Here is a 25,391-nt window from a genome sequence, read left to right on the forward strand (position 1 = left end):
TCTCAAGCTGCAGCTCCTGATCCTCTCTCTCTCAATAAAGATAGAGCTTTACCCAGACTGCACATTCCTTCCTCTGTCCCAGATCTGTGAGTACGGCACTCTCTTATCTCGCCCCCTTTTCCATTTTTTTTCATTCTGTAGTTCAATTGTTGACTTGCGAGTAAAAAATGAGGTCTGCAGATGCTGGAGATCACAGCTGCAAATGTGTTGCTGGTCAAAGCACAGCAGGCCAGGCAGCATCTCAGGAACAGAGAATTCGACGTTTCGAGCATAAGCCCTTCATCAGGAATAATGAAGGGCTTATGCTCGAAACGTCGAATTCTCTGTTCCTGAGATGCTGCCTGGCCTGCTGTGCTTTGACCAGCAACACATTTGCAGCAATTGTTGACTTGCAGCAACTGAAAGGAAAGAGTGAATTCGGCAGGGACAGACTCCGGAAACGTTGATCCAGGTCTGTATCTCAATTGGCAAAATAGTTAGGCAGGAGGCATCAGATGGTGGAGAAGTCGACGAATCGGTTGTAACCCTTCTTCAGGGCTGGGGCTGGGTGCAGAAGCTGCAGAGAAAAGGGGGTGGGGGTGAAGTGGGGATAGGTCAAGACAGTTAGAGGGTACGACCTGGTTGATCAATCGGAGGAATGAATCTTGTTGGTGGCAGGGAGGAGGGCGGGGATGGGAATGGAGTCAGGGAATGGAGAGGGAGGTTTTTTGATATTGGAAAACTCAACGTTGAGTCCTTCGGGCTGCAGGCTGCCCGGAAGATGAGGTGTTGTCCCTCCAATTTGCGGTTAGATTCGTTGTGGCAATGGAGGAGGCCAAAGATGGTCATGTCAGAAAGGGGGTGGGAAGGAAATTGGAATGGGTAGTTACTGCGAGGTGTGGTCGCCCTCTGCGGGCACAGCTGCGATGCGCGACGAATCGTTCCCCAAGTTTGCACTCGCTCTCCGATACAGAGAAGACCACAATTGGTAAACACATGGCAAATGCAGTACCACAATATGAAGTTATAGCCTTGGCTGTGGAAAACAAACGCAGAAAGGAAGTGCATTGTTTAAATGTAGATGTAGATCAGGGTCAAACATTGTGGTACTGGAAGAGCACGGGAGGTTAGGCAGCATCCGAGGAGCAGGAGAGTTGACGTTTTGGACATGAGCCCTTTATCAGGAATGATGTGTGGATGGACATAGAGGCCTCAGCATCCTTCTACACCAGTCACTGTCATTTGTCAGACAGGTGTAGCAAGCAATCAGCAAGGCAAGTGGTATATTAGCAAGAGGAGAAAGTGAGGACTGCAGATGCTGGAGATCAGAGCCGAAAATGTGTTCCTGGTAAAGCGCAGCATGTCAGACAGCATCCAAGGAGCAGGAGAATCCACGTTTCGGGCATGAGCCCTTCTTCAGGAATGAGGAAAGTGTGCCAAGCAGGCTAAGATAAAAGGAAGGGAAGAGGGACTTGGGGGAGGGGTGTTGGAAATGCGATAGGTGGAAGGATGTTAAGGTGAAGCTGATAGGCTGGAGTGGCGGCGGGGGTCGGGGTGGAGAGGTCAGGAAGAAGATTGCAGGTTGGGAAGGTGGTGCTGAGACACGGTGGGGGGAGGGAAAATGAGGAAACTGGGACTCAAGGGTGGAGGAGCGGGAAGTGGTCCAACTTGTCATGGAGATGTACAGCTTAGAAACAGACCCTTCGGTTCAACCTGTTCATGCCAACCAGATATCCCACCCCAATCTAATCCCAACTGCCAGCATTTGGCCCATATCCCTTCAAACCCTTCCTATTCATACACCTGTCCAGATGTCTTTTAAATGTTGCAATTGTACTGGCCTCCACCATTTCCTCTGGCAGCTCATTCCATACACGTAATACTCTCTGTGTGAAAACGTTTCACCTCAGATCTCATTTGTGTCTTTTCCCCTCACCCTAAACATATGCCCTCTAGTTCTGGACTCTTTTCCCCCTGACCCCCTCCCCTGGATAAGGCTTTGTCTATTTATCCTATCCATGCCCTTCATGATTTTATAGATTACTCCTTAGCCTCCAACGCTGAGGGGAAACAGCCCTCGCCTCCCTATCGATCACATCCTCCAACCCTGGCAACATCCTTGTAAATTTTTTCTGAACACTTTGAAGTTTCACAACATCTTACCGATACTAAGGAAACCAGAATTGCACACAATATTCCAAATGTGGCCTAACCAATGTCCTGTACAGCCGCAACATAACTTCCCAAATCCTATACTCAGAGGATTGGGAAAGTTTTCAAAACCTACAAAAGACAACTGGGAAAGAATCGAGGACAAACCAAACCTTTGAGGGTCAGCTTGGAGGCTCAAGGTCTCAGGACAGGGGGTGGGGATGACCCCAGCTATGGACCACATGCCAGAAAATGGGACTAGATTGATTTAGGATATCTGGTCAGTACAGGCGTGTTGGACAGAAGTGTCTGTTTCTGTGCTGTACATCTCTATGACTCTGGCTTTCCACTAACTTTTGCCACGTCAGTAGGTTCACTTTCTCTCTAATGTCGGCGTTAATGCCTTGACGTCTAATTTTGCTCCCACCTTCCTGGGGACATTAACCATCTTGTGTCTGGTTGTTCCTCAAGAAGCTGCATTGCAGGTTCACCCTGAATTGACACACTTTTTTTTGCTTCCCAAAATCAGACCTGCTCACTCTCAGCAGTATCCCAGTGTTGGGAAAGATATTAGCTTTCAGGTGGAGATATTCAAAATTCAGAGAGATATCAGTCTTGATGTTTTTGCTTTTTCTGTCCCTGTAAGATCCTGAATCAGCACCTTCAGGGGAATTAGTTAGATCAGAGTGAGAACAGAGGGGGAGGGAGAGTGGGATGGTGCTTTCAATTATGTGGAAAAACAAAAGAAAAGAATGTTTTGCAAAAAGTAGAATTCCTTGTTCAGAATTTCTACCCTGCACTGGCAGTGATGACTTTTGTAATCTATTCTGACAGGATTTTTGAAGATATGAAGAGGGAAGTTTTAAAATCAAGAGACGAAGGGCTTATAACCGAAACATTGACCCTCCTGCTCCTCGGATGCTGCCTGACTCCCCTGTGATTTTCCAGTGCCACATTTTTCGACTGACTCTCCAGCATCTCCGGTCCTCACCTTGATGTCAATGTCTGACAGTCACTCAATCCACTGGGGCCAGGAAAGATTTTCGTCCGTGATTTCTGAGAGAGGAATCGAAGCTTTTTGGTTCCTGTCTGAGTATGTTTTCAGCGTCAGTGGGACTGGATGAGAGACCCCACTGTTGCAGCGCACTGTGTGAGGAGCCTGAAACAGTTATACGGCCTGGGAAGGGGATTTCACGGCAGGGAGGGGCTCTACACGTGTTTGTGTGCAGCTGAAGCTTTGGCCATGGACAAACCCGAGGAATCCCGCCCTGTGGAGAAACCGTGGAAGTGTGGGGACTGTGGGAAAGGCTTCCGTGTCCTGTCTGCCCTGGAGACTCATCGGCGCAGTCACACCGGGGAGAGGCCATTCCCCTGCACCGACTGTGGGAAGGCCTTCAGACATTTCTGCCACCTGCTGGCCCACCAGCGGGTCCACACGGGTGAAAGGCCCTTCAGCTGCCCTGAGTGTGGGAAGGCCTTCAGCGATTCCTCCACCCTGCGGACCCACCGGCGTGTCCACACTGGGGAGAGGCCCTTCAGCTGCCCCGAGTGCGGGAAGGCCTTTACCCAGTCCTCCACCCTGATGAGGCACCAGCGTGTCCACACCGGGGAGAGGCCGTTCACCTGCTCTCAGTGCGGGAAGGGCTTCACCTGGTCCTCCAACTTGCGGAGCCACCAGCGGATCCACACCGGGGAGAGGCCCTTCAGCTGCCCCGAGTGCAGGAAGGCCTTCAGCAATTCCTCCGCCCTGCTGATCCACCAGCATGTCCACACCCGGGAGAGGCCATTCACCTGCTCTCAGTGCGGGAAGGGCTTCATCTGCTCCTCCACCCTGCTGACCCACCAGCGGGTCCACACCGGGGAGAGGCCGTACATCTGCTCTCAGTGCGGGAAGGGCTTCATCTGCTCCTCCACCCTGCTGACCCACCAGCGGGTCCACACCGGGGAGAGGCCGTACATCTGCTCTCAGTGCGGGAAGGGCTTCATCTGCTCCTCCGCCCTGCTGACCCACCAGCGGATCCACACGGGGGAGAGGCCCTTCAGCTGCCCCGAGTGCGGGAAGGCCTTCAGCACATCTTCCTCCCTGCTGAGGCACCAGCAGATCCACACCAGGGAGAGGCCGTTCATTTGCTCTCAGTGCGGGAAGGGCTTCACCCGCTCCTCCCACCTGCGGAGACACCAGCGAGTTCATGTGCTATCGCAGGGGGATTGAAGGAGTGACGGCCGAGTCCCATTATCGATTGGAATATCAACCCGGTTCCGGGGACTCCCAGGTTCGAATCCCACCACGACAGATGGCAGAATTGGTATTCGGTCAGAAATGTGGAATTCGGAATCTAACGATGAGACCATTTCAGGGAGGGGGTGGTAGGGGGAGAAAGCCCCCATCTGATTCCCTCTCTCCCTTGTTAGGGAAGGGAACTGCCATTGTGGGAAAGGATACACTCAACTCATTCCAGCTGCATCCTTTACCCGGTCTTGCCTACACGTGACTCCAGACCCACAGCAGTCTGTTTGACTCTACACTGCCCCTTCCTGGCAAAGGAGTGGGAAGAAACTTACTTGGAGACAGGGTATGGGTTGAAATTGCTGAGTGAGGCAATACTTCCTCTGGGTTACGGCTGTACCAAGGATCCAATTTCAAAGGGACAGCTTGGTGCTGACCAATATTGATATGGGTGATGTAATTTCTGCAGTTTCACACACTCCCTCTCTCTCTCACACGCTCTCTCTCTTGCACACACACACTCTCTCTCTCTCTTTCTCTCTCTCTCTCTTTCTTTCTCTCTCACACACACACACACTCTCTCTCTCTCACACACATTCTCTCTTGGTATGGGTAAGGTAATTTCTGCAGTTTAACTAAGGGTTAATGAGTAAGAGCTAACTGTGAGACTGAATGCAAGCAGGCCTGCTTGGGAACATGAAGGAACTGTTATGTCAAAAACATGGCGGATTGTAACCTTGGATAAAACTGACATAAGTTATTAATTAAAACTAGGCTGCTATGAAGCTAGGTAACCTTGGGCAAGATACAATAGAAGCCCTTTAGAATATTAGAAACATACAGATAACCAAGGAATGCTTTAGCCAGCAGAATTGTTAAAAACAATATAATGTTTAAGAACATACAGATAATCAAAGAATTGGCAGAGAGAACCGTGAAATGTTTTAACCAATGGAATTGTTACTATCCTTTTCAGATGTAAAAATAATGTATAAATATTACTGCTGTGAACCTTTCGGCGCGGTCCTTCCCTTTTTCTTTTGGAAGGCGCCCAAACTTGCAAGTTTGAATAAACATTCGTTGCTTCATCTGTGTGTCTCGCAGCATTTCGATTTGCCACGGGATAGCGGTAGCTGGTGGGGATAAGGGCTGGTGCTGACAGCTTGGAGTTCGCCTCCTAGGACGGGACCTTGTAGACAGTCTCCCTTAGACTGGGTGTGGGAGCGGTTCGTCCGCCACACGGAAGTCAAGGGTTAAAGGACAGTCCGCGGTCAGCAGAGTGTGGAGGCAGAACCCGGTTGATCTGAACCATAGCCCTAGTGTAGAGTAGTTAGCCGAGTGTCAGGGACTATTCTCCGGAGATTTAGAATATCTAGACAGAAGTCACCTATAACAATAGTAAAGACAGTGAGGTGGGGGGAACAGGGGAGGTGTGGTGTGTGCACTTTCACCTTGAGCTGTTCAAAAAGCAACTACTTTTTCTCTGCCTCTTTGCTGGGGGGATCTGAAGCTGTAACAAAGTTGGGTTGCAATAAAGATTACCTGAACTTACCACCGGGCTCAGACTCTCATTGAAAGCTTTGAGCTCCAAGAGGTTTTTGTTTTAAAGCTGCTCATTTCTTTCAGCCTCCTGCACTAAGTTTAGAACATAGAACAATCCAATGCAGAACAGGCCCTTCGGCCCTCGATGTTGCGCCAACCTGCGAACTATTCTCAACTCGTTCCCCTACACTATCCCAAAATCATCCATGCACTGATCTAAGGATTGTTTAAATCTCCCTAATGTGGCTGAGTTGACTACCTTAGCAGGTAGGGCATTCCACGCCCTTACCACTCTCTGTGTAAAGTCCTTGCCTCTGACATCTGTCTTAAATCCATCACCCCTCAATTTGTAGTTATGCCCCCTCGTACAAGCTAACGTCATCATCCGAGGAAAAAGTCTTTCTCTGTCTACCCTATCAAATCCTCTGATCATCTTTTATGTCTCTATCAAATCCCCCCTTAACCGCCTTCTTTCCAATGAGAAAAGACCCAAGTCTCTCAGCTCGAAATGTCGACTCTCCTGCCCCTTGGATGCTGCCTGACCTGCTGCGCTTTTCCAGCAACACATTTTCAGCTCATCAATATATAAAGCCTCATGGAACAGCGTCATAAGACACAGAACTTATATCAAAAGATCAGTGTCATGCAACTGACAGAATATATTGAACAAACTTGGATAGTCTTCATCTCTTAGAATGGGTGCAGGCTTTGGTTCATTAATATGTAACAATGTTCTTGAGATGACTTAAGGTTTTATTAAAAAAAAGGCATCTCCGCTCAGACAATGCATTAAAGGTGTGAGATTTGAGTCTGTCAGTATTCCAATCTTGAATTAGACTGGTTCTGTTTCCAAAGTCGGAATTTGTAAAATATTACATGGATTGACTGCCTGCAGATTGTGTGCTTTTTGAACAAAATTGAATGTATCTGCAAATATAATTCTGCCAATACAATTTCACCCCAAAGAGTAGTGTGTGTATGTGCATGGGAGAGTATGTGCATGTGAGTGTGTATGTGTGTGCATGCGAGTGTGTGTGCATGCTTGGGAAAGTGTGTGAGAGAGATGGAGTATGAGGCTGCGAGTGTGAGAGAGTGTTGAGGAGTGTGTGTCTGTCTGAGAGGTGTGAGGGAGAGGCTTAATAAACGCAGAGGGTTGTGCAGATAATGGGCCATGAGTCACTTATAGAACAGACAGACATAGGGGAGGTGGGGGGTGGTGGTGTTCAGGTACTGAGTTCTGTGGAAGTTACATCATTGGTAGACAAGGTGATTAAGAAGGCATTTCGCAACATTGCCTTCATTGTTCACACCATTGAGGAGAGGGGTTGAGACATCATGTTGAGGTTGTACAGGATGTTGGCGAGGCCACTTTCAGAGTACTGAGTACAGTTCTGGTGGCCCTGTAATAGGAAGAATACTATTAGAGAGGGTTCAGTAAAGATTTACCAGGATGTATAAGGACTGGAGGGTTTGAGTTATAAGGAGAGGCTGGGACTTTATTCACTGGAGTGCAGGAGGTTGGGGCGGGTGGGTGACCTCATTGAGATTGATAAAATCATGAGGAGTGGAGGTAAGGTGAATAGAAAATGGCTCTTGTTTAGCGTAGGGGAACTCAAAACTCGGGGAGCATTTTTTTTTAATGTGAGGAGAGAGATTTAAAAGGAACCGGAGGGGCAACATTTTGAAAGAGGGTGATTTGCATGTGGAATGGGGGGGGAAAAGAGAGGAAACAGTGGGGCCTGTCCTGTCATAGTGACATTTTACACTCACTTTCCATCTGCTTTTACTGGCGCTTGTGCTGTTTACCCCTCACTGTGTGTTTAATCCTTGTGCTGTTTGCCCCTCACTGTGTGTTTAATCCTTGTGCTGTTTGCCCCTCACTGTGTGTTTAATCCTTGTGCTGTTTGCCCCTCACTGTGTGTTTAATCCTTGTGCTGTTTGCCCTTTGCTGTTACTTGTGCAATTGCTGAGGGTAGTGTGTAAATACTAGTGAAGGATACTATGCACCAGCATGTATATGTTCCTCAGTCATTCAAGGGGCAGGACCTGTTGAGAATGGTTAGTAAAGTATGTGGTGAACTAAGCCTTGTTAACATGGAGATAGTTTGGTATTTGGAAAAATATACTTTTTTATTATTTCAAGTCATAAAGATGTACAGCACATGAACACACCCATTTGCTCCAACCTGCCCATGCCAACCAGATATCCTAAATTAATCTAGTCCCATTTGTCAGCACTTGGTTCATATCCCTCTAAACCCTTCCTATTCATATACTCATCCAGATGCCTTTTAAATGCTGTAATTATACCAGCCTCCACTACTTCCTCTGGCAGCTCATTCCATACATGCACCATCCTCTGCATGGAAAAGTTGCCCCATGGGTACCTTTAATATCTTTCTGTTCTCACCCTAAACCTATGCCCTATAGTTATGAACCTCACCCCCACTCTGGGGAAAAGACATTTAAAAAAAGGTTGTGCAGCCAGACAAGAAGCAAAAGCTACAAAATATTGAGCCACATGGGGAAAAGGAACTGTGGTTCTACCCTTTATTTCTCCTCTTGGCATTTGAACACTTAACATCTGTCAATAACATCAGCATCACCACAGAGCACATTGTGACTGCTCCTCGGTGTGAACAACAGTGCACCTGCTCGCTCATGTCACCAATACATTGTCCATGCTCCTCGCTGTCAGCAGAAAAGGAGATATCACTTATCTCTGTTCCTAAAGGTCTTCCCTTTATTCTTAAAGCTGTGTCCTCTGGTCCTCGTCTCTCCTACCGATGGAAACATCTTCCCAATGTCATTGCACTGTGGGGATGAAGTCCTACCCTGTCCGGTCATTTCTGCTGGTGGGTGACACTAGGCCTCCAGGTTAGAGGGAGTAGCTTTCAGACAGAGATGAGGAACTGCTTTTCCCAGAGGGTCGTGAATCTATGGAATAGTCTAGATTAGAGTGGTGCTGGAAAAGCACAGCAGGTCAGGCAGCATCCAGAGCACAGGAAGATCGATGTTTCGGGAAAGCCCTTCATCAAAATCTATGGAATACTCTGGCCAAGGAAGCAATAGAGGCAGCTTCATTAAGTATATTCAAGACACAGTTGGGTGGGATTTAGCCTGGTAGGGGAATTAAGGGGTTCCTTGTGACAGTGCAGGGAGGAGGAGATGAGACGATGGATAGATCAGCCATGATCTTAATGAATGATGGAGCAGGCTCACTTGTAGCAACTGGAGTGAATCCAGAGAGGGAGCAGACTTTGCGACCTCAGGTATGTGTCTTGGTGACCCGGGTGAGGAGAGACAGAAGGACAGGCTGGGACTGTTTTCAGTAGCTTGCCAGAGTCTGAGGAGTGACCTTATACACTTTTATATCATCATGAGGGGCATGGATAGGGTAAATAGACGTGGTATTTTCCTTTGGATGGGGCAGTCCAGAACTAGAGGGTAATAAGTTTAGAATCGAGCGTGTGGTGCTGCAGCAAGTCAGGCAACATCCGAGGAGCAGGAAAATTGACGTTTCAGGGAAACTCCCTTCAGGGAAGTGTGTGTGTGTGTGTGTGTGTGTGTGTGTGTGTGAGTTTGTGTATAAGACTGTGCACTGTGAGTGTGTATTTACATGTGTGCCGGCTTGATAAAGTGTGATTGTGATGGAGGATGAGTCTGCGAGAGGGTGAGAGTTTTGAGGGGGTGGTGTATGTGTATGTCTGAGAGAGAGCGCGTGTGTGTATGAGAGAGGTATGGATATAAGTGAGGGGTTGCATTTTGCTAAAACAAAGGAGGGCAAGACTTGAACAGGTAATGGTAGGGCCCTGGGACATGTTGTAGAACAGAGACCTGGAGGTGTTCAGGTTCATTGTTCTTGGAAGTTACATCACTGGTAGACAGGGGTGAAGAAGGTGTTCAGCACACTTGCCTTCATTGTTCACATGCTGAGTACAGGAGTTGGGACATCATGTTGGAGATGCACACAGAAAGTACATTACTCAGAGGGTGATAGGTGCCTGGAACGCATTGCCAGCAGAGGTAGGGACGGTAGATTCATTCAAGGTGTATCCGAGCAGTAGGACAGTCAAAGTTTCGGGCACAAGCCCTTCATCAGGAATGATGCGTGGATGTTCAGAGGGGCATCAGCGTCCTTCCGTGCCAATTGTCAGACAGGAGCAGCAGGCAATGAGCAAGGCAAGTGGTGTGTTAGCAAGAGGAATTGAGTTCAGAAATGGGAATGTCATCCTGCAGTTAGGAGGTCATTTGAATAAATACAAGGCTGAGTTAATCTGATTTTTCAACGAGAATAAAGTGGATGTTTATGGAGGAAGCAAGAAAATGGTTTTAAGACCAGTTTAGAACAGTTCCAGAGTCAGACAACACAGAAACAGACCCTTCAGTCCAACTAAACCGTGCTGACTGTGTTCACAAACTAAACTAGTCCCACCTGTGTGTATTTGGCCCATATCTCTCTGAACCTTTCCTATTCATGTCCTTATCCAAATGTCTTTTAAACCTTGTTACTGTACCTACATCCACCACCGTGTCTGGACATTGATTCCACACACAAACTACTCTCAAAAAAAAAAAGGCGCTACTCCAGTCTTTTGAAAATCTTTCTCCACTCACCTTCCTCATTTGCTCCCTAATCTTGAAACCCCCATCCTAGGTGAACCTGCGGTTCACCTCATCTACCCTCCTCAGGATTTTATGAACCTCTTTTAAGGTCACCTCTCAACCTCATGTGTTCCAGTGAAAAAAAGTCCCAGCCTATCCACCTAGCTGTAGGTATATTCCTATCCAGTTATGAATTGTTCAATGCTGGTGCCGACTCGAAAGACCGAATGGCCTAGTCTTGCTCCCAACTCTCTCACTCTGTGTCCAGGACAGCAAGAGACCCTAAGTCAGAGGAACAGAAATTCAGTCCATCAGGTCTAATCACCCCATTCAATCGTGGCTGCTAGGTTTCTCAACCCCATTCTCCCCGTGACCCTCGATCCCCTTGATACTCAAGAACCGATCTGTCTCAGTTTTAAATATCCCCAGTGACCTGGCCTCCACAGCCTTCTATGGAAATAGATTCCACAGATTCACCGCTCTCTGGCTGAAGAAGTTTCTCCTTTCTAAAAGGACTTCCCTTTACTCTAAGGCTGTGCCTCTGGTCTGAGTCTGTCCTACCAATGGAAACATCTTCGCAATGTCCACTCTGTCTGGGCTGTTCAGGATTATGGAGGTTTCATTTAGACCCACCCCCTCCCGAGTGTGGGCCTATGAATCAGCATGAACCAGACCCTTCAGGATGAGGTACAGCAGGGATTAGGGTCAGTAAACTGAGAATGGAGGGAGTGTGTGGGATGGAGATTTTCAGCTTCTCGAAAATGAGAGAGAAAAGTGAGTTCGCTATAAATTAGAATTGATCGGATGGGCCAAAGTGTGGTAGATGGAATTAAATTTTGAGAAATGAGAGTTGTTGCATTTTGGTCAAGCAATTCAGGCAGGACTGACACAGTTAAGGGGAGTGTTGCAGAACAAAGAGACCTTGGAGTGCAGGGTCCATAGTTCCTTGAAAGTAGAGTCTCAGGTAGACAGGATAGTGAATGAGGCATTTGGTAGGATGGCCTTTATTGGTCAGAGAATTGAGTAGATGAGTTGGGAGGTCATGTTGTGGCTGTCCAGGATGTTGGTTCAGCCAATTTTGGAATACTGCGTTCAGTTCTCATCTCCCTGCTGTCGGAAAGATGTTATGAAACTTTGAAAGGGGTCAGAAAAGATTTGGGCTATAGGGAGAGGCTGAATAGGCCAGGGACATTTTCCATGGAGCATCAGAGGCTGAGGGGTAAACTTATAGACCTTTGTAATAGGCATGGATGGGGGGGGGGGGAAACCTAAGGTCTTTTCCCCCAGAGTAGGGGAGTCCAAGAAAACTAGAAGGCATATGTTTGAGGTGAGAGCAGAATGATTTAACAGGGGTCTGAGGGGCAACCTTTTCACACAGAGGGTGGTGCATGTATGGCACGACCTGCCAGAGGAAGTGGTGGAGACTGGCACAATTACAACATTTAAAAGGCATGTGGATGTCAGTCTGTTCTCAGCTCTGCTGGATTTCTGTTGAAGCTTTGACCCCCCCCCTCCCCCAGAAATAGGGCTCTCCCAAGGATTTGTATGGTGTCCTATTTGAGGAATTCTTTCTGTCTTACATCGAACTGTTCGTATGCAGCTCTGATTTACAACAATATTTACGTCAACAGGACTAAAGCATCTGCTATCAAATTGGCATCGAGCTATACAGCACGGACATGGACTTTTTCTCTCTCTCATGCACAGACGCACATAACAAGTCCATGGGGGTAAATTTGTATTTGCAGAATGATACTTCTATTTTGCTCAAAAAATACACAACCTGTAAGCAGTCAATCCATGTAATATTTTGTAAATTCCACTTTGGAAGTAGAACCAGTCTGACTCAAGACTGGGACACACAGACAGACTCTGACCTCACACCTTTAATGCGTTGTCTGAACTGAGATGTCACATTTTGCGATAAAACCTCGAGTTATCTTGATAAGGTGCCTTGCAGGAAGGTCTGGGATTTACATGTGAATGATAGCTGCAACCCAGTCTAAAAGATGAAAGACTTGACAATCCAGGTTTGTTCAATATATCATTTCGGTGGCAGGACACTACAATGTTTTTCTATAAGTTGTGTCTTATGATCTTATTCTCCACAATCACCTGAAGGATCAGCGCTCTGAAAGCGAGTGCTTCCAAATAAACCTGTTGAACGCTCACCTGGTGGTGTGATTTTTCACTTTGTCCAGGTTAGGATGGATTGACCGTGCCCAGAGATGTGCAGTTGAGGTGCATGAATCAGGGGGTAAATGTAGAGCAATAGGGGTAGGGGAATAGGTGTGGGTCTGTTACCCTTCAGAGGGTCGGTGTGGATTTGTGGGGCTGAGTGGCCTGCTTTCACACTCTGGGGATTCTCTGAAGGGAAGGGATTGGTACAAACTCGTTGGTTTCTTTTTTGGCTTCCCAAAATCAGACCTCCTCACCTCTCAGCAGTATCCCAATGTTGTGAAAGATATTAACTTTCAGGTGGAGTTATCCAAAATTCAGAGAGATGTCAGTCTTGATGTTTTTGCTTTTCTGCCCCTGGAAGATCCTGAATCAGCACCTTCAGGGGAATGAGTTAGATCAGAGTGAGAACAGAGGGGGAGAGAGAGTGGGATGGTGCTTTCAATTTTGTGGAATAACAAAAAAGAACTTTCCGCAGAATTCCTTGTTCAGAATTTCTACCCTGCACTGACAGTGATGACTTTTGTAATCTCTTTTTACATTTCAGGATCTGAAGATGGAAGTTTCAAAATCAACAGATGAAGGCCTTATACCCAAAACATTGACTCTCCTGCTCCTCGGATGCTGCCTGACCTGCTGTGCTTTTCCAGCGCCGCACCTTCTGACTCTGACTCTCCAGCGTCTGCAGTCCTTACTTTGACGTCCATGTCTGACAGTGATTCAATCCATTGGGACAGCAACAGTTTTCAACTATGATTCTGTGAGAAGGAGCAAAGCCTTTTGGTTTCTGTTTGGGTACGTTTTCAGCATCAGTGGGACTGGATGAGAGACCCTACCGTTGCAGTGCACTGAGTGAGGAGCGTGTAACAGCTATACGGTTTGGAAAGAGGAATTCACGGTGGAGAGAAGCTCCACATGCGTTTGTGTGGGGCTGAAGCTTCGGCCATGGAGAAACCCGAGGAATCCCGCCCTGTGGAGAAACCATGGAAGTGTGGCGACTGTGGGAAAGGCTTGTTTCCCGTCTGCCCTGGGGACCCATTGGCGCAGTCACACTGGGGAGAGGCCGTTCCCCTGCCCTGACTGTGGGAAGGGCTTCAGCGATTCCTCCAGACCCACCAATGTATCCACATGGGGGAGAGGCCCTTAAGGCGGGAAGGCCTTTACCCAGGCCGCCTCCTTGCTGACCTCCCAGCGGGATCACTTGGCATTGCAGGGGGATTGAAAGAAAGACGGCCGAGTGCCTTTACCAACTGGACTAACAACCCAGTTCCAGTGGCTCCTGAGTTCGATTCCCACCGCGACAGATGGTGGAATTGGAATTTGGTCAGAAATCTGGAGTTCAGAATCTAACGGTGAAACTATTGTCGGTGGGGTGGGGGCGGAAGAAAACCCCCATTTGATTCACTCAGTTCTTTTTTAGGGAAGACTTGAGCGGGTATTAGAGCAGTCGTCCCAGCTGCATCCTTTACCCGGTCTAGCCTACACATGACTCCAGACACACAGTAGTCTGGTTGACTCTACGCTGCTCATCCAACTTACTGGGATACAGGTTGAAATTGCTGAGTGAGGCAATACTTCCTCCAGGTTAAGGCTATATCAAGGATCCAATTACAAAGGGACAACTCAGTGGTGACCAATAATGAAGAAAGTGAGGGGTTGCACTTTGACCTTGAGCTGTTTTTTAAAAAATTGCTCCTTTTTCTACGCCTTTCTGCTGGGAGATTCTGAAGCTGTAACAAAGTAGGGTCACAATAAAGATTACCTGAACTTCACACTGAGCTCAGACTCTCAATGACAGCTTTAAACTGCAACAGGTTTTTGGTTTAAAACTGCTGATTTCTTACAGGAGAAAGTGAGAACTGCAGATGCTGGAGATCAGGGTCAAGATTAGAGTAGTGCTGGCAAAGCACTGCAGGTCAGGCAGCGTCCGAGGAGCAGGAAAATCGACATTTCGGGTTTGCTCCAGACTGCAACCTCCTTACTCTGTCAACCATCTGTGAGTAAGGTACTCTCTTCACAACTCCTTTTCCATTTCTTTCATTCTGGGCTTCAATTTATGACTTGCAGCAACTGAAAGGAAAGAGAATGAATCCATGGAATGGACACTATCAGGGAAAAGTTTGTTTATAAACAGTGTATTTCCTGTATTGAGTGAATGTAAAGAGGAAGTGGTAGATGCATGTTCAGATGCAATGTTTAAAAGACATGTGGATAAGTACATGAATAGGGAAGGTGTGGAGGTATATGGGCCAAACACTGGCAAGTGGCACTAGTTTAGTTTGAGAACATAGTCAGCATGGAATAGTTGGACTGAAGGGTCCGTTTCTGTGCTGTCTGACCGTAACCCTTCGATTGGGACAACATCTGTCATGGTCTTAAAACCATTTTCTTGCCTTGCACTTTAAATGTGGTTCCTGTACCTGCATCCAACACATAAACCACAAAAAAAAACCCTCATGCACACAACATAAAAATCCACACTTTATTGTTCAAAAATCAGATGAACTCAGCCTTGAATAAATTCAATGACTCCCTAACTGCAGGAAGACATCCCCAGTTCTAATCTCAGTTCAGCCTGCGAATATACCACTTGCCTTGCTGCACCTGTCTGACAACTGGCATTGACTGATGTAGAAGGATGCTGCTAATCAAAGCACTGATCACAGGCTGGTCTGGTTTCAGGACCTGGTTTCTCTATCCTCTGTTGATCTCCCTGTTCCCACAGACTAAGATGTCGGTCTGTTCTCAGCTCTGCTGGATTTCTACTAAAGCTTTGACCCCGCCTTTTATAACTTCTGGAACGATAAAATATTCAATCAAGACCCAAGCCACAATCTCCCAGCCTGTCAACTATCCTAATACAAGGTGTAGTCATAGCAGGGAATCAAAACAAGAAAAATGAAACAAAATCATAAATAAATAGGTGCACGTGCTTAATGTTTGTTCATGAGGAAGTAAACCAGAAATAGGGGACTCCCAGGAATCTTAGCGAAGGTTTACAGGTTTGTGAAGGTTTGTAGCTCAGGTTGAGGTTTAGGGTGTAGGTTTGCTCGCTGAGCTGTAGGTTTGATATCCAGTCGTTTCATTACCTGGCTAGGTAACATCATCAGTGGTGACCTCCAAATGAAGCGAAGCTGTTGTCTCCTGCTTTCTATTTATATGTTTGTCCTGGATGAGGTTCCTGGGGTTTGTGGTGATGTCATTTCCTGTTCATTTTCTGAGGGGTTGATAGATGGTCTCGAGATCTGTGTGTGTGTTTATGGCGTTGTGGTTGGAGTGCCAGGCCTCTCGGAATTCTCTGGCATGTCTTTGCTTAGCCTGTCCCAGGATAGATGTTGTCCCAATCGAAGTGGTGGTTTTTTTCATCCACATGAAGGGTTACGAGGCATAGAGGGTCGTGTCTTTTTGTGGCTAGCTGGTGTTCATGTATCCTGGTGACTAACTTTCTTCCTGTTTGTCCTACGTAGTGTTTGTGGCAGTCCTTGCAAACCCCCGGAGTATGGGTCTGGGTGGTATACGCGTCGGCGGGTCGGTGTGAACATGTTGGGCCGAAGGGCCTGTTTCCACACTGCAAGTAATCTAATCTAATCTAAAAAGATTTACAAGGATGTTGCCAAGACTGGAGGATTTAAGCTATAGGGAGAGACAGAACAGGCTGGGGCTGTTTCCCTGGAGCGTTTTCCCTGGCTGAGGGGTGACCTTAGAGGTTTATAAAATCATGAGGGGCATGGATAGGATAGATAGACAAAGTCTTTTCCATGGGATGGGAGAGTCCAGAACTAGAGGTCATAGGTTTAGGGTGAGAGGGGAAAGATATGAAAGAGACCTAAGGGGAAACCTTTTCATTTAGAGGGTGGTACGTGTATGGAATGAGCTGCCAGAGGAAGTGGTGGAGGCTGGTACAATTGCAACATTTAAAAGGCAACTGGGGGGATATGGGCCCCGTGCTGGCAGGTGGGACTAGATTGGGTTGGGATATCTGGTCGGCATATACGAGTTGTCCAGGTTCAGGTGGATTGACAGTACTAAAATACCCATAGTGCCCAGGGATGTGCAGGTTAGGTGCATTAGTCAGGGCTAAATGTTGAGCAATAGGGGTAAGGGGAATTGCGCGGTGGGTTACCCTTTGGTGGATCGGTGTGTAGTCTTTGGGTCAAGTGGCCTGCTTCCACACTGTGGGGAGTCTCTGAAGGGGAAGGGATTTTTGTAAACTGTGCAGGGCAATGCAGGCGTAGTGCGGGGGCCTACTGTTGGCCTTGCCCTGCCCCTTGCTCCTCCCCCTGTTGTTGAGCTGTCTGAAAGACAGCTACTCTTTCTCTGCCCTTTTGCTGGGGGCATCTGAAGCTGTAACAATGTTGGGCCACAATAAAGGTAACCAGAACGTACTGCTGGGCTCAGGCTCTCATTGAAAGCTCCAAGCGGTTTTTGTTTTAAAGCTGCTCATTTCTTGCAGCCTCCTGCACTAAGTTTCCAATGTCGTGTATCAGATGGAGCAGTGAATGAGTAGTTGGTTTCACGAGAAATTATAAACTTTTCAGGAGTGCAGGCACTGCATCGTTTCATTGGCAGTTTACTGGCAGCATCGGAAGGTATGGGCTGTGTTCATGAGAAAGGAGGTGGGACAAGGTTTAAAAATCACAACACCGGGTTATAGTCCAACACTTTTATTTGGAAGCACTAGCTTTCGGAGCACTGCTCCTTCATTGGGTAGCTGTGGAGCAGGATCATAAGACGCAGAGTTCAGAGCAAAAGGTCACAGTGTCATGCAACTGATATGATATATTGACAAATGTAGATTGATGTTAAGCATTCAGCACACTTACCTTAATTGTTCACACCATTGAATAAAGGAGTTGGAACATCATGTTGAAGTTGTACAGGATGTTGGTGAAGTCACTTGTAGAGTACTGAGAAAGCTTCTGGTGGCCCTGTAATAGGAAGAATACTATTACAGAGGGTTCAGTAAAGATTTACCAGGATGTTGCCAGGACTGGAGGGTTTGAGTTATAAGGAGAAGCCGAGACTGTCTTCACTGGAGCATAGAAGGTTGAGGGGTGACCTCATTGAGATTGATATAATCATGAGGGCTCTAAGTAACGTGAACATCAAATAGCGAGGAGCCTGCACGGTTATGTCAAGTGAGTGGGGGGGAAATTGTGGCATTTGGACACTTTACATCCATCAGAAACAGCATCTCCATAGAGCACACTGTGCATGTCAGGTGAGGTGCCAGAAGACTGGAGGTTGGCTCATGTGGTGCCACAGTTTAAAAAGGGTGGTAAGGACAAGCCAGGGAACTATAGACCAGTGTGCCTGACATCAGTGGTGGGCACATTGTTGGAGGGAATCCTGAGGGACAGGATTCTACCTTCATCTAGGTGGATGGGCTGGGACTTTTTCACTGGAGCATTGGAAGTGGAGATGTGACCTCATCAACGTTTATAAAATCATGAGGGGAGAGATGAGGTGAACGAAGGGTGTCCTTCCCCTAGGGTAGGGGTTTCAAGATTAGGGAGCAAATTTTGACGGTGACAGGAGAAAAAGATTTTAAAAAGAAGGGCACAATTTTTTTTTTACACAGAGTGGAACCACGTGAGGACTGAATGTCTAGAGGAAGTGGTGAATGCAGGTTCAGTAACGTCATGAATAGGAAAGGTTTGGAGGGATATGGGCCGAAACATTGGCAGGTGGGACTGGTTTAGTTTGAGAACATAGTCAGCATTAACTAGTTGGACTGAAGGGTCTGTTTCTGTGCTGTCTGACTCTGGAACTGTCTTAAAACTGGATACTGGTCTTAAAACCATTTTCTTGCCTTCCCCCACAAGCATCCACATCAAAATCATGTGAACTCAGCCTTGAATATATTCAATGACCCCCTAACTGCTGGAAGACATTCCCACTTCTGAACTTAATTCCTCTTGCTAACACTTGCCTTGCTCATTGCCTGCTGCACCTGTCTGACAACTGGCACAGAAGGACACTGATGCCCCTCTGAACATCCATGCATCATTCCTGATGAAGGGCTTGTGCCCCAAATCTTCGACTGACCTACTGCTCGGATGCACTTGAATGAATCTACTGTCCCTTCCTCTGCTGGCAATGCGTTCCATGCCCCTTCCCACTCCCCTTCTGACAAATTGGAGGAACAAAACCTCATCTTGTCTGAACAGTCCACAGCCCGGAGGACTCGACACTGAGTTCTCCAGTTTCAAATAATCTCCAATCCCATCCCCCAACTCACTTCCCAGCCCCTTCCACTCTTCCCTGCCAACTAGATTCCATCCTCCCATTCACCAACCAGGTTATGGGGATAAGGCAGGAACAGGATACTGATTGAGGATGATCAGCTATGATCATAATGAGTGGTGGTGCTGGCTCGAAGGGCAGAAGAGCTGACTCCTGCACCTATTGTCTATTGTACCCTCCACTTGGCTTCACCTATCCTCATTTCATCACCCTGCCCCCAGCACACCCTTGTTCCACAACTCTCCCTATACCCACCCCCAATCCTGAACAAGGGTTACACCACATACCTCTACTTCTCCACCTCCTGATACTGCCTGGCTTGCTGCGTTCTTCCAGTCTCCTGCCTGTCTATTTTGCCAATTGAGACAAAGGCTTGGACTAACTTTTCCAGAGTCTGTCCCCTCGCTGGATTCACTCCCATTCCTTTCAGTTCCTCTAAGTCAACAATTGAACCCCAGAATGAAACTTAAATGGAAAAGGTGGTGAGAAAACAGAATGCTGTACACACGGATGTAGGACAGAGGAAGGAAGCTGCAGTCTGAGTGAAGCTCAACCGTCATTGAGAGAGAGGAGGGGCAGGAACTTCAGACCTCATGACTAATAGGGGAGCTCCGAATGGCAAGAGGACAAGTCTCCTTCCGGTCCTCCAGTGATCCTTATTTGTCCATCATAAGTCGGTTTTGCCCCTTTTCAGCCGACAATGAGGAACACGCCCAATGTTCTGGTGACATTGGCAAACATGTGCCCTGCTTGTTGACACCGAGGAGTGTACACAATATGCTCTGCAACAATGGTGTTATTGACAGATTTGAAGTTTCTAAATGTCTATCGGAGATCCAAAAGGGCAGAGCGATTTTTTTTCCCCCATGTGGCTCGATATTTGATTGAGCAGCCAGACAAGTGCAAAAGCAATGTTTTTAAGTCTTTTCCTCCATGTTGGGGTGACCTTCACAACTAGAGGACATAGGTTTAGGGTGAGGCCACAAATACATAAAAGGTACCTGAAGGGCAATGTTTCCATGAAGAAGGGTGGTGCAGATATGGAATGAGCTGCCAGAGGAAGTGGTGGAGGCCGGTATAATTACAGCCTTTAAAAGGTATCAGAATGGGTATATGAATAGGAATGGTTTAGAGGGATATAGTGCTGGCAATGGGGACTAGATTAATGTAGGATATCTGGTTGGCGTGGTCAGGTTGGACTGAAGGGGTATGTTTCCGTGCTGTACATCTCTATGACTCTAAATAATAAAAAGTCAACTTTTCCAATGAACAAACTATCTCCATGTTAACAAGGCTTAGTGCACAACCTGCTTTACTAACCATTCTCAACAGGTCCTGCCCCTTCAATGACTGAGGAACATATACATGCTGGTGCATAGTATCCTTCACTAGTATTTACACACTACCCTCAGCAATTGCACAAGTAACAGCAAAGGGCAAACAGCACAAGGATTAAACACACAGTGAGGGGTAAACAGCACAAGGATTAAACACACAGTGAGGGGTAAACAGCACAAGGATTAAACACACAGTGAGGGGTAAACAGCACAAGCGCCAGTAAAAGCAGATGGAAAGTGAGTGTAAAATGTGACTATGACAGGACAGGCCCCACATTCCTTCCCCTCCGTCCCCCCCACAACCTGCCTCACCTTTCACCTCCCGGGCCCAGTACCTTCCAGGTGGCCCCATAGTTGACACAGGGGCCGCCCCACGACCAGTAGTACTCCACCACCCAGGCGCCCGACCAGTTCCCAAGCAGGTCCTTAACCCCATCCGCCTCCAGAATGTTCACCGGCTCCTGGCTGCTGTACAGCCGGCCGGTGTGGCCGTGACACAGCAGCTGCGCCAGGAAGGCGGCGGCGGCGGCCAGTGCCGGGTGTCTGCCCCGGGCCGCACGGCGCCATTTTCCTAACGGCCGCCCTCCCGCCGCTTCCTCGCTCGAGCGACTTCTCCTCCCAACCGCCTTCGCCCCCGCGTGACGTCTGCACGGGGGGATGGGCGGGGCCGGGGGAGCCTCACCGTCACCAAGCAACAGCCACCTCGCGCTACAACTGCTCATTCACAAAAACAAACTCTCCTGTCTCGCTCTGCAGCTGCAGGGGGGGACACTGCCACGTTTCGAGGAGCCCTGTCGACATTGGGAAAGCTCACCGCTCCATTTAAACAGATATTCCCACATCCCACTTGCCTGCATTTGGCCCATTTCCCTCTGAACCTTTCTATTCATGTACCCATCCAAATGCTGTTTCAATGTTGTCACTGTACCTGCATCGACCACATCCTCAGCAAGTTCATTCCACATGCAACTCACCCTCTTTCAAAATGTTGCTCCTCCTCTTCCTTTTAAATCTCTCTCCTCACATTAAAAAAAATGCTCCCCGAGTTTTGAGTTCCCCTACGCTAAACAAGAGCCATTTGCTATTCACCTTACCTCCACTCCTCATGATTTTATCAATCTCAATGAGGTCAACCCCCAACCTCCTGAGCTCCAGTGAAGAAAGTCCCATCCTCTCCTTATAACTCAAACCCTCCAGTCCTTCCAACATCCTGGTAAATCTTTATTAAACCCTCACTAATAGTATTCTTCCTAATACAGGGCCACCAGAACTGTACTCAGTCCTCTGAAAGTGGCCTCACTAACATCCTGTACAACCTCAACATGATGTCCCAACCCCTCTCCTCAGTGGTGTGAACAATGAAGGCAATGTTGCAAAACGCCGCCTTAACCACCCTGTCTACCAGTGATGCAACCTCCAAAGAACTATGTACCTGAACACCCCCACCCCATGTCTGTCTGTTCCATAACATGACTCATGGCCCGATCATTATCTGTACAAATCCTTGTTTTGGCAAAAATGCAACCCCTTGCTTTTAATAAGCCTCTCTCTCACACACATACTCGATCTCTCAGACAGACAACACACACCCCTCAACACTCTCACACTCGCAGCCTCATACTCCATCACACTCTCACTTTCCCAAGCATGCACACACACACTTCTGCGCACACTCACACACAAACTCACATGCACACGCTGTCATTCTCTCATGCACACACACACACACACACGACTCTTTGGGGTGAAATTGTATTGGCAGAATTATATTTGCAGATACATTCAATTTTGGTCAAAAAGCACACAATCTGCAGGCAGTCAATCCATGTAATATTTTACAAATTCCGACTTTGGAAACAGAACCGGTCTGATTCAAGATTGGAATACTGACAGACTCAAATCTCACATCTTTAATGCATTGTCTGAGCAGAGATGCCTTTTTTTATAAAACCTTAAGTCATCTCAAGAACATTGTTACATATTAATGAACCAAAGCCCACACCCATTCTAAGAAATGAAGACTATCTAAGTTTGTTCAATATATTCTATCAGTTGCATGACACTGATCTTTTGATATAAGTTCTGTGTCTTATGCCACTGTTCCATGAGGCTTATATATTGATGAGCTGAAAATGTGTTGCTGGAAAAGCGCAGCAGGTCAGGCAGCATCCAAGGAGCAAGACAGTCAACGTTTCGAGCTGAGAGACTTGGGTCTTTTCTCATTGGAAAGAAGGTGGTTAAGGGGGGATTTGATAGAGACATAAAAGATGATCAGAGGATTTGATAGGGTAGACAGAGAAAGACTTTTTCCGAGGATGATGACGTTAGCGTGTACGAGAGGGCATAACTACAAATTGAGGGGTGATGGATTTAAGACAGATGTCAGAGGCAAGTTCTTTACACAGAGAGTGGTAAGGGCGTGGAATGCCCTACCTGCTAAGGTAGTCAACTCAGCCACATTAGGGAGATTTAAACAATCCTTAGATAAGTGCATGGATGAATTTGGGATAGTGTCGGGGAATGAGTTGAGAATAGTTCACAGGTCAGCACAACATCGAGGGCCGAAGGGCCTGTTCTGCGCTGGATTGTTCTATGTTCTCAACTTAGTGCAGGAGGCTGAAAGAAATGAGCAGCTTTAAAACAAAAACCTCTTGGAGCTCAAAGCTTTCAATGAGAGTCTGAGCCCAGTGGTAAGTTCAGGTAACCTTTATTGCAACCCAGCTTTGTTACAGCTTCAGATCCCCCCAGCAAAGAGGCAGAGAAAAAGTAGTTGCTTTTTGAACAGCTCAAGGTGAAAGTGCACACACCACACCTCTCCTGTTCCCCCCACCCCCCTCACTGTCTTTACTATTGGTCAGCACCAAGCTGTCCCTTTGAAATTGGATCCTTGGTACAGCCATAACCCGGAGGAAGTATTGCCTCACTCAGCAATTTCAACCCATACCCTGTCTCCAAGTAAGTTTCTCCCCGCTCCTTTGCCAGGAAGGGGCAGTGTAGAGTCAACCAGACTGCTGTGGGTCTGGAGTCACGTGTAGGCCAGACCGGGTAAAGGATGCAGCTGGAACGACTTTAGTGTATCCTTTCCCACAATGGCGGTTCCCTTCCCTAACAAGGGAGAGAGGGAATCAGATGGGGGCTTTCTCCCCCTACCACCCCCTCCCTGAAATGGTCTCATCGTTAGATTCCGAATTCCACATTTCTGACCGAATACCAATTCTGCCATCTGTCGTGGTGGGATTCGAACCCGGGAGTCCCCAGAACCGGGTTGATATTCCAATCGATAATGGGACTCGGCCGTCACTCCTTCAATCTCCCTGCAACGGGACGTGAACTCGCTGGTGTCTCCGCAGGTGGGTGGAGCGGGTGAAGCCCTTCCCGCACTGAGAGCAGATGTAGGGCTTCTCCCCGGTGTGGATCCGCTGGTGGGTCAGCAGGGAGGAAGATCTGCTGAAGGCCTTCCCGCACTCGGGGCAGCTGAAGGGCCTCTCCCCGGTGTGGACCCGCTGGTGCCTCATCAGGGTGGAGGACCGGGTAAAGGCCTTCCCGCACTGAGAGCAGGTGTATGGCCTCTCCTCGGTGTGGACCCGCTGGTGGGTCAGCAGGGTGGAGGATCTGCTGAAACCCTTCCCGCATTGAGAGCAGATGTACGGCCTCTCCTCGGTGTGGACCCGCTGGTGGGTCAGCAGGATGGAGGATGTGCTGAAGCCCTTCCTGCACTGAGAGCAGATGTACGGCCTCTCCTCGGTGTGGACCCGCTGGTGCTTCAGCAGGGCGGAGGATGTGCTGAATCCCTTCCCACACTCTGGGCAGCTGAAGGGCCTCTGCCCCGTGTGGACTCGCTGGTGGGCCAGCAGGATGGAGGAATCCCTGAAGGCCTTCCCACACTCAGGGCAGCTGAAGGGCCTTTCCCCGGTGTGGAACTGCTGGTGCCTCAGCAGGGCGGAGTTGTTGGCAAAAGCCTTCCCGCACTCTGGGCAGCTGAACGGCCTCTCTCCTGTGTGGACCTGCTGGTGCCTCAGCAGGGTGGAGAAAAACACGAAGGCCTTCCCGCACTCGGGGCAACTGAAGGGCCTTTCCCCCGTGTGGTCCCGCTGGTGGGCCAGCAGGTGGGAGGAATGTCTGAAGGCCTTCCCACAGTCGGTGCAGGGGAATGGCCTCTCCCCGGTGTGACGGCGCCGATGAATCTCCAGGGCAGACGGGACACGGAAGGCTTTCCCACAGTCCCCACACTTCCACGGTTTCTCCACAGGGCGGGATTCCTCAGGTTTCTCCATGGCGAAAGCTTCACCTGCACACAAACACGTGTAGAGCCCCTCCCTGCCGTGAAATCCCCTTCCCAGGCTGTATAACTGTTTCAGGCTCCACACACAGTGCGCTGCAACAGTGGGGTCTCTCGTCCAGTCCCACTAATACTGAAAACATAGACAGGAACCAAAAAGCGTTGATCCCTCTCACAGAAATCACGGCGAAAATCTTTGCTGGCCCCAGTGGACTGAGTGACTGTCAGACATTGACATCAAAGTGAGGACCGGAGATGCTGGAGAGTCAGTCGAAAAATGTGGCACTGGAAAATCACAGGGGAGTCAGGCAGCATCCGAGGAGCAGGAGGGTCAATGTTTCGGTTATAAGCCCTTCATCTGTTGATTTTAAAACTTCCCTCTTCAAATCTTCAAAAATTCTGTCAGAATAGATTACAAAAGTCATCACTGTCAGTGCAGGGTAGAAATTCTGAACAAGCAATTCTTTTCTTTTGTTATTCCACAAAATTGAAAGCACCATCCCACTCACCCTCCCCCTCTGTTCTCACTCCGCTCTAACTAATTCCCCTGAAGGTGCTGATTCAGGATCTTACAGGGACAGAAAAGCAAAAATGTCAAGACTGACATCTCTCTGAATTTTGAATACCTCCACCTGAAAGTTAATATCTTTCCCAACACTGGGGTCCTGCTGAGAGTGAGCAGGTCTGATTTTGGGAAGCAAAAAAAGTGTCAATTCAGGGTGAACCTGCCTCGCAGCTTCTTGAGCAAGGACCAGACACAAGATGGTTAATGTCCCCAGGAAGGTGGGAGCAAAATTAGACGTCAAGGCATTAACGCCGACATTAGAGAGAAAGTGAACCTATGGAC

At 48.0% G+C, this 25,391-nt stretch overlaps 2 protein-coding genes across 2 annotated transcripts in view; one reads left to right on the top strand and one right to left on the bottom strand.

Moving 5' to 3' along the window:
* The window catches only part of LOC132808058 (zinc finger protein 850-like), a 40,988-nt gene continuing 15,597 nt past the window's right edge, over positions 1 to 25,391 (top strand). Inside the window, exons 1-3 of the mRNA XM_060821969.1 lie at positions 1 to 86; positions 2,965 to 4,321; positions 20,122 to 20,135. Coding sequence (XP_060677952.1) covers positions 3,251 to 4,321; positions 20,122 to 20,135 — 1,085 coding nt within the window. The 5' untranslated portion in view covers positions 1 to 86; positions 2,965 to 3,250. The remainder of the gene's footprint in view (positions 87 to 2,964; positions 4,322 to 20,121; positions 20,136 to 25,391) is intronic.
* LOC132808065 (zinc finger protein 850-like) overlaps positions 22,992 to 25,391 on the bottom strand; it is a 60,742-nt gene continuing 58,342 nt past the window's right edge. Inside the window, exon 4 of the mRNA XM_060821976.1 lies at positions 22,992 to 24,506. Coding sequence (XP_060677959.1) covers positions 23,571 to 24,506 — 936 coding nt within the window. The 3' untranslated portion in view covers positions 22,992 to 23,570. The remainder of the gene's footprint in view (positions 24,507 to 25,391) is intronic.

This window comes from Hemiscyllium ocellatum (assembly GCF_020745735.1).
Source record: "Hemiscyllium ocellatum isolate sHemOce1 chromosome 27 unlocalized genomic scaffold, sHemOce1.pat.X.cur. SUPER_27_unloc_3, whole genome shotgun sequence".
Classification (NCBI taxonomy): Eukaryota; Metazoa; Chordata; class Chondrichthyes; order Orectolobiformes; family Hemiscylliidae; genus Hemiscyllium; species Hemiscyllium ocellatum.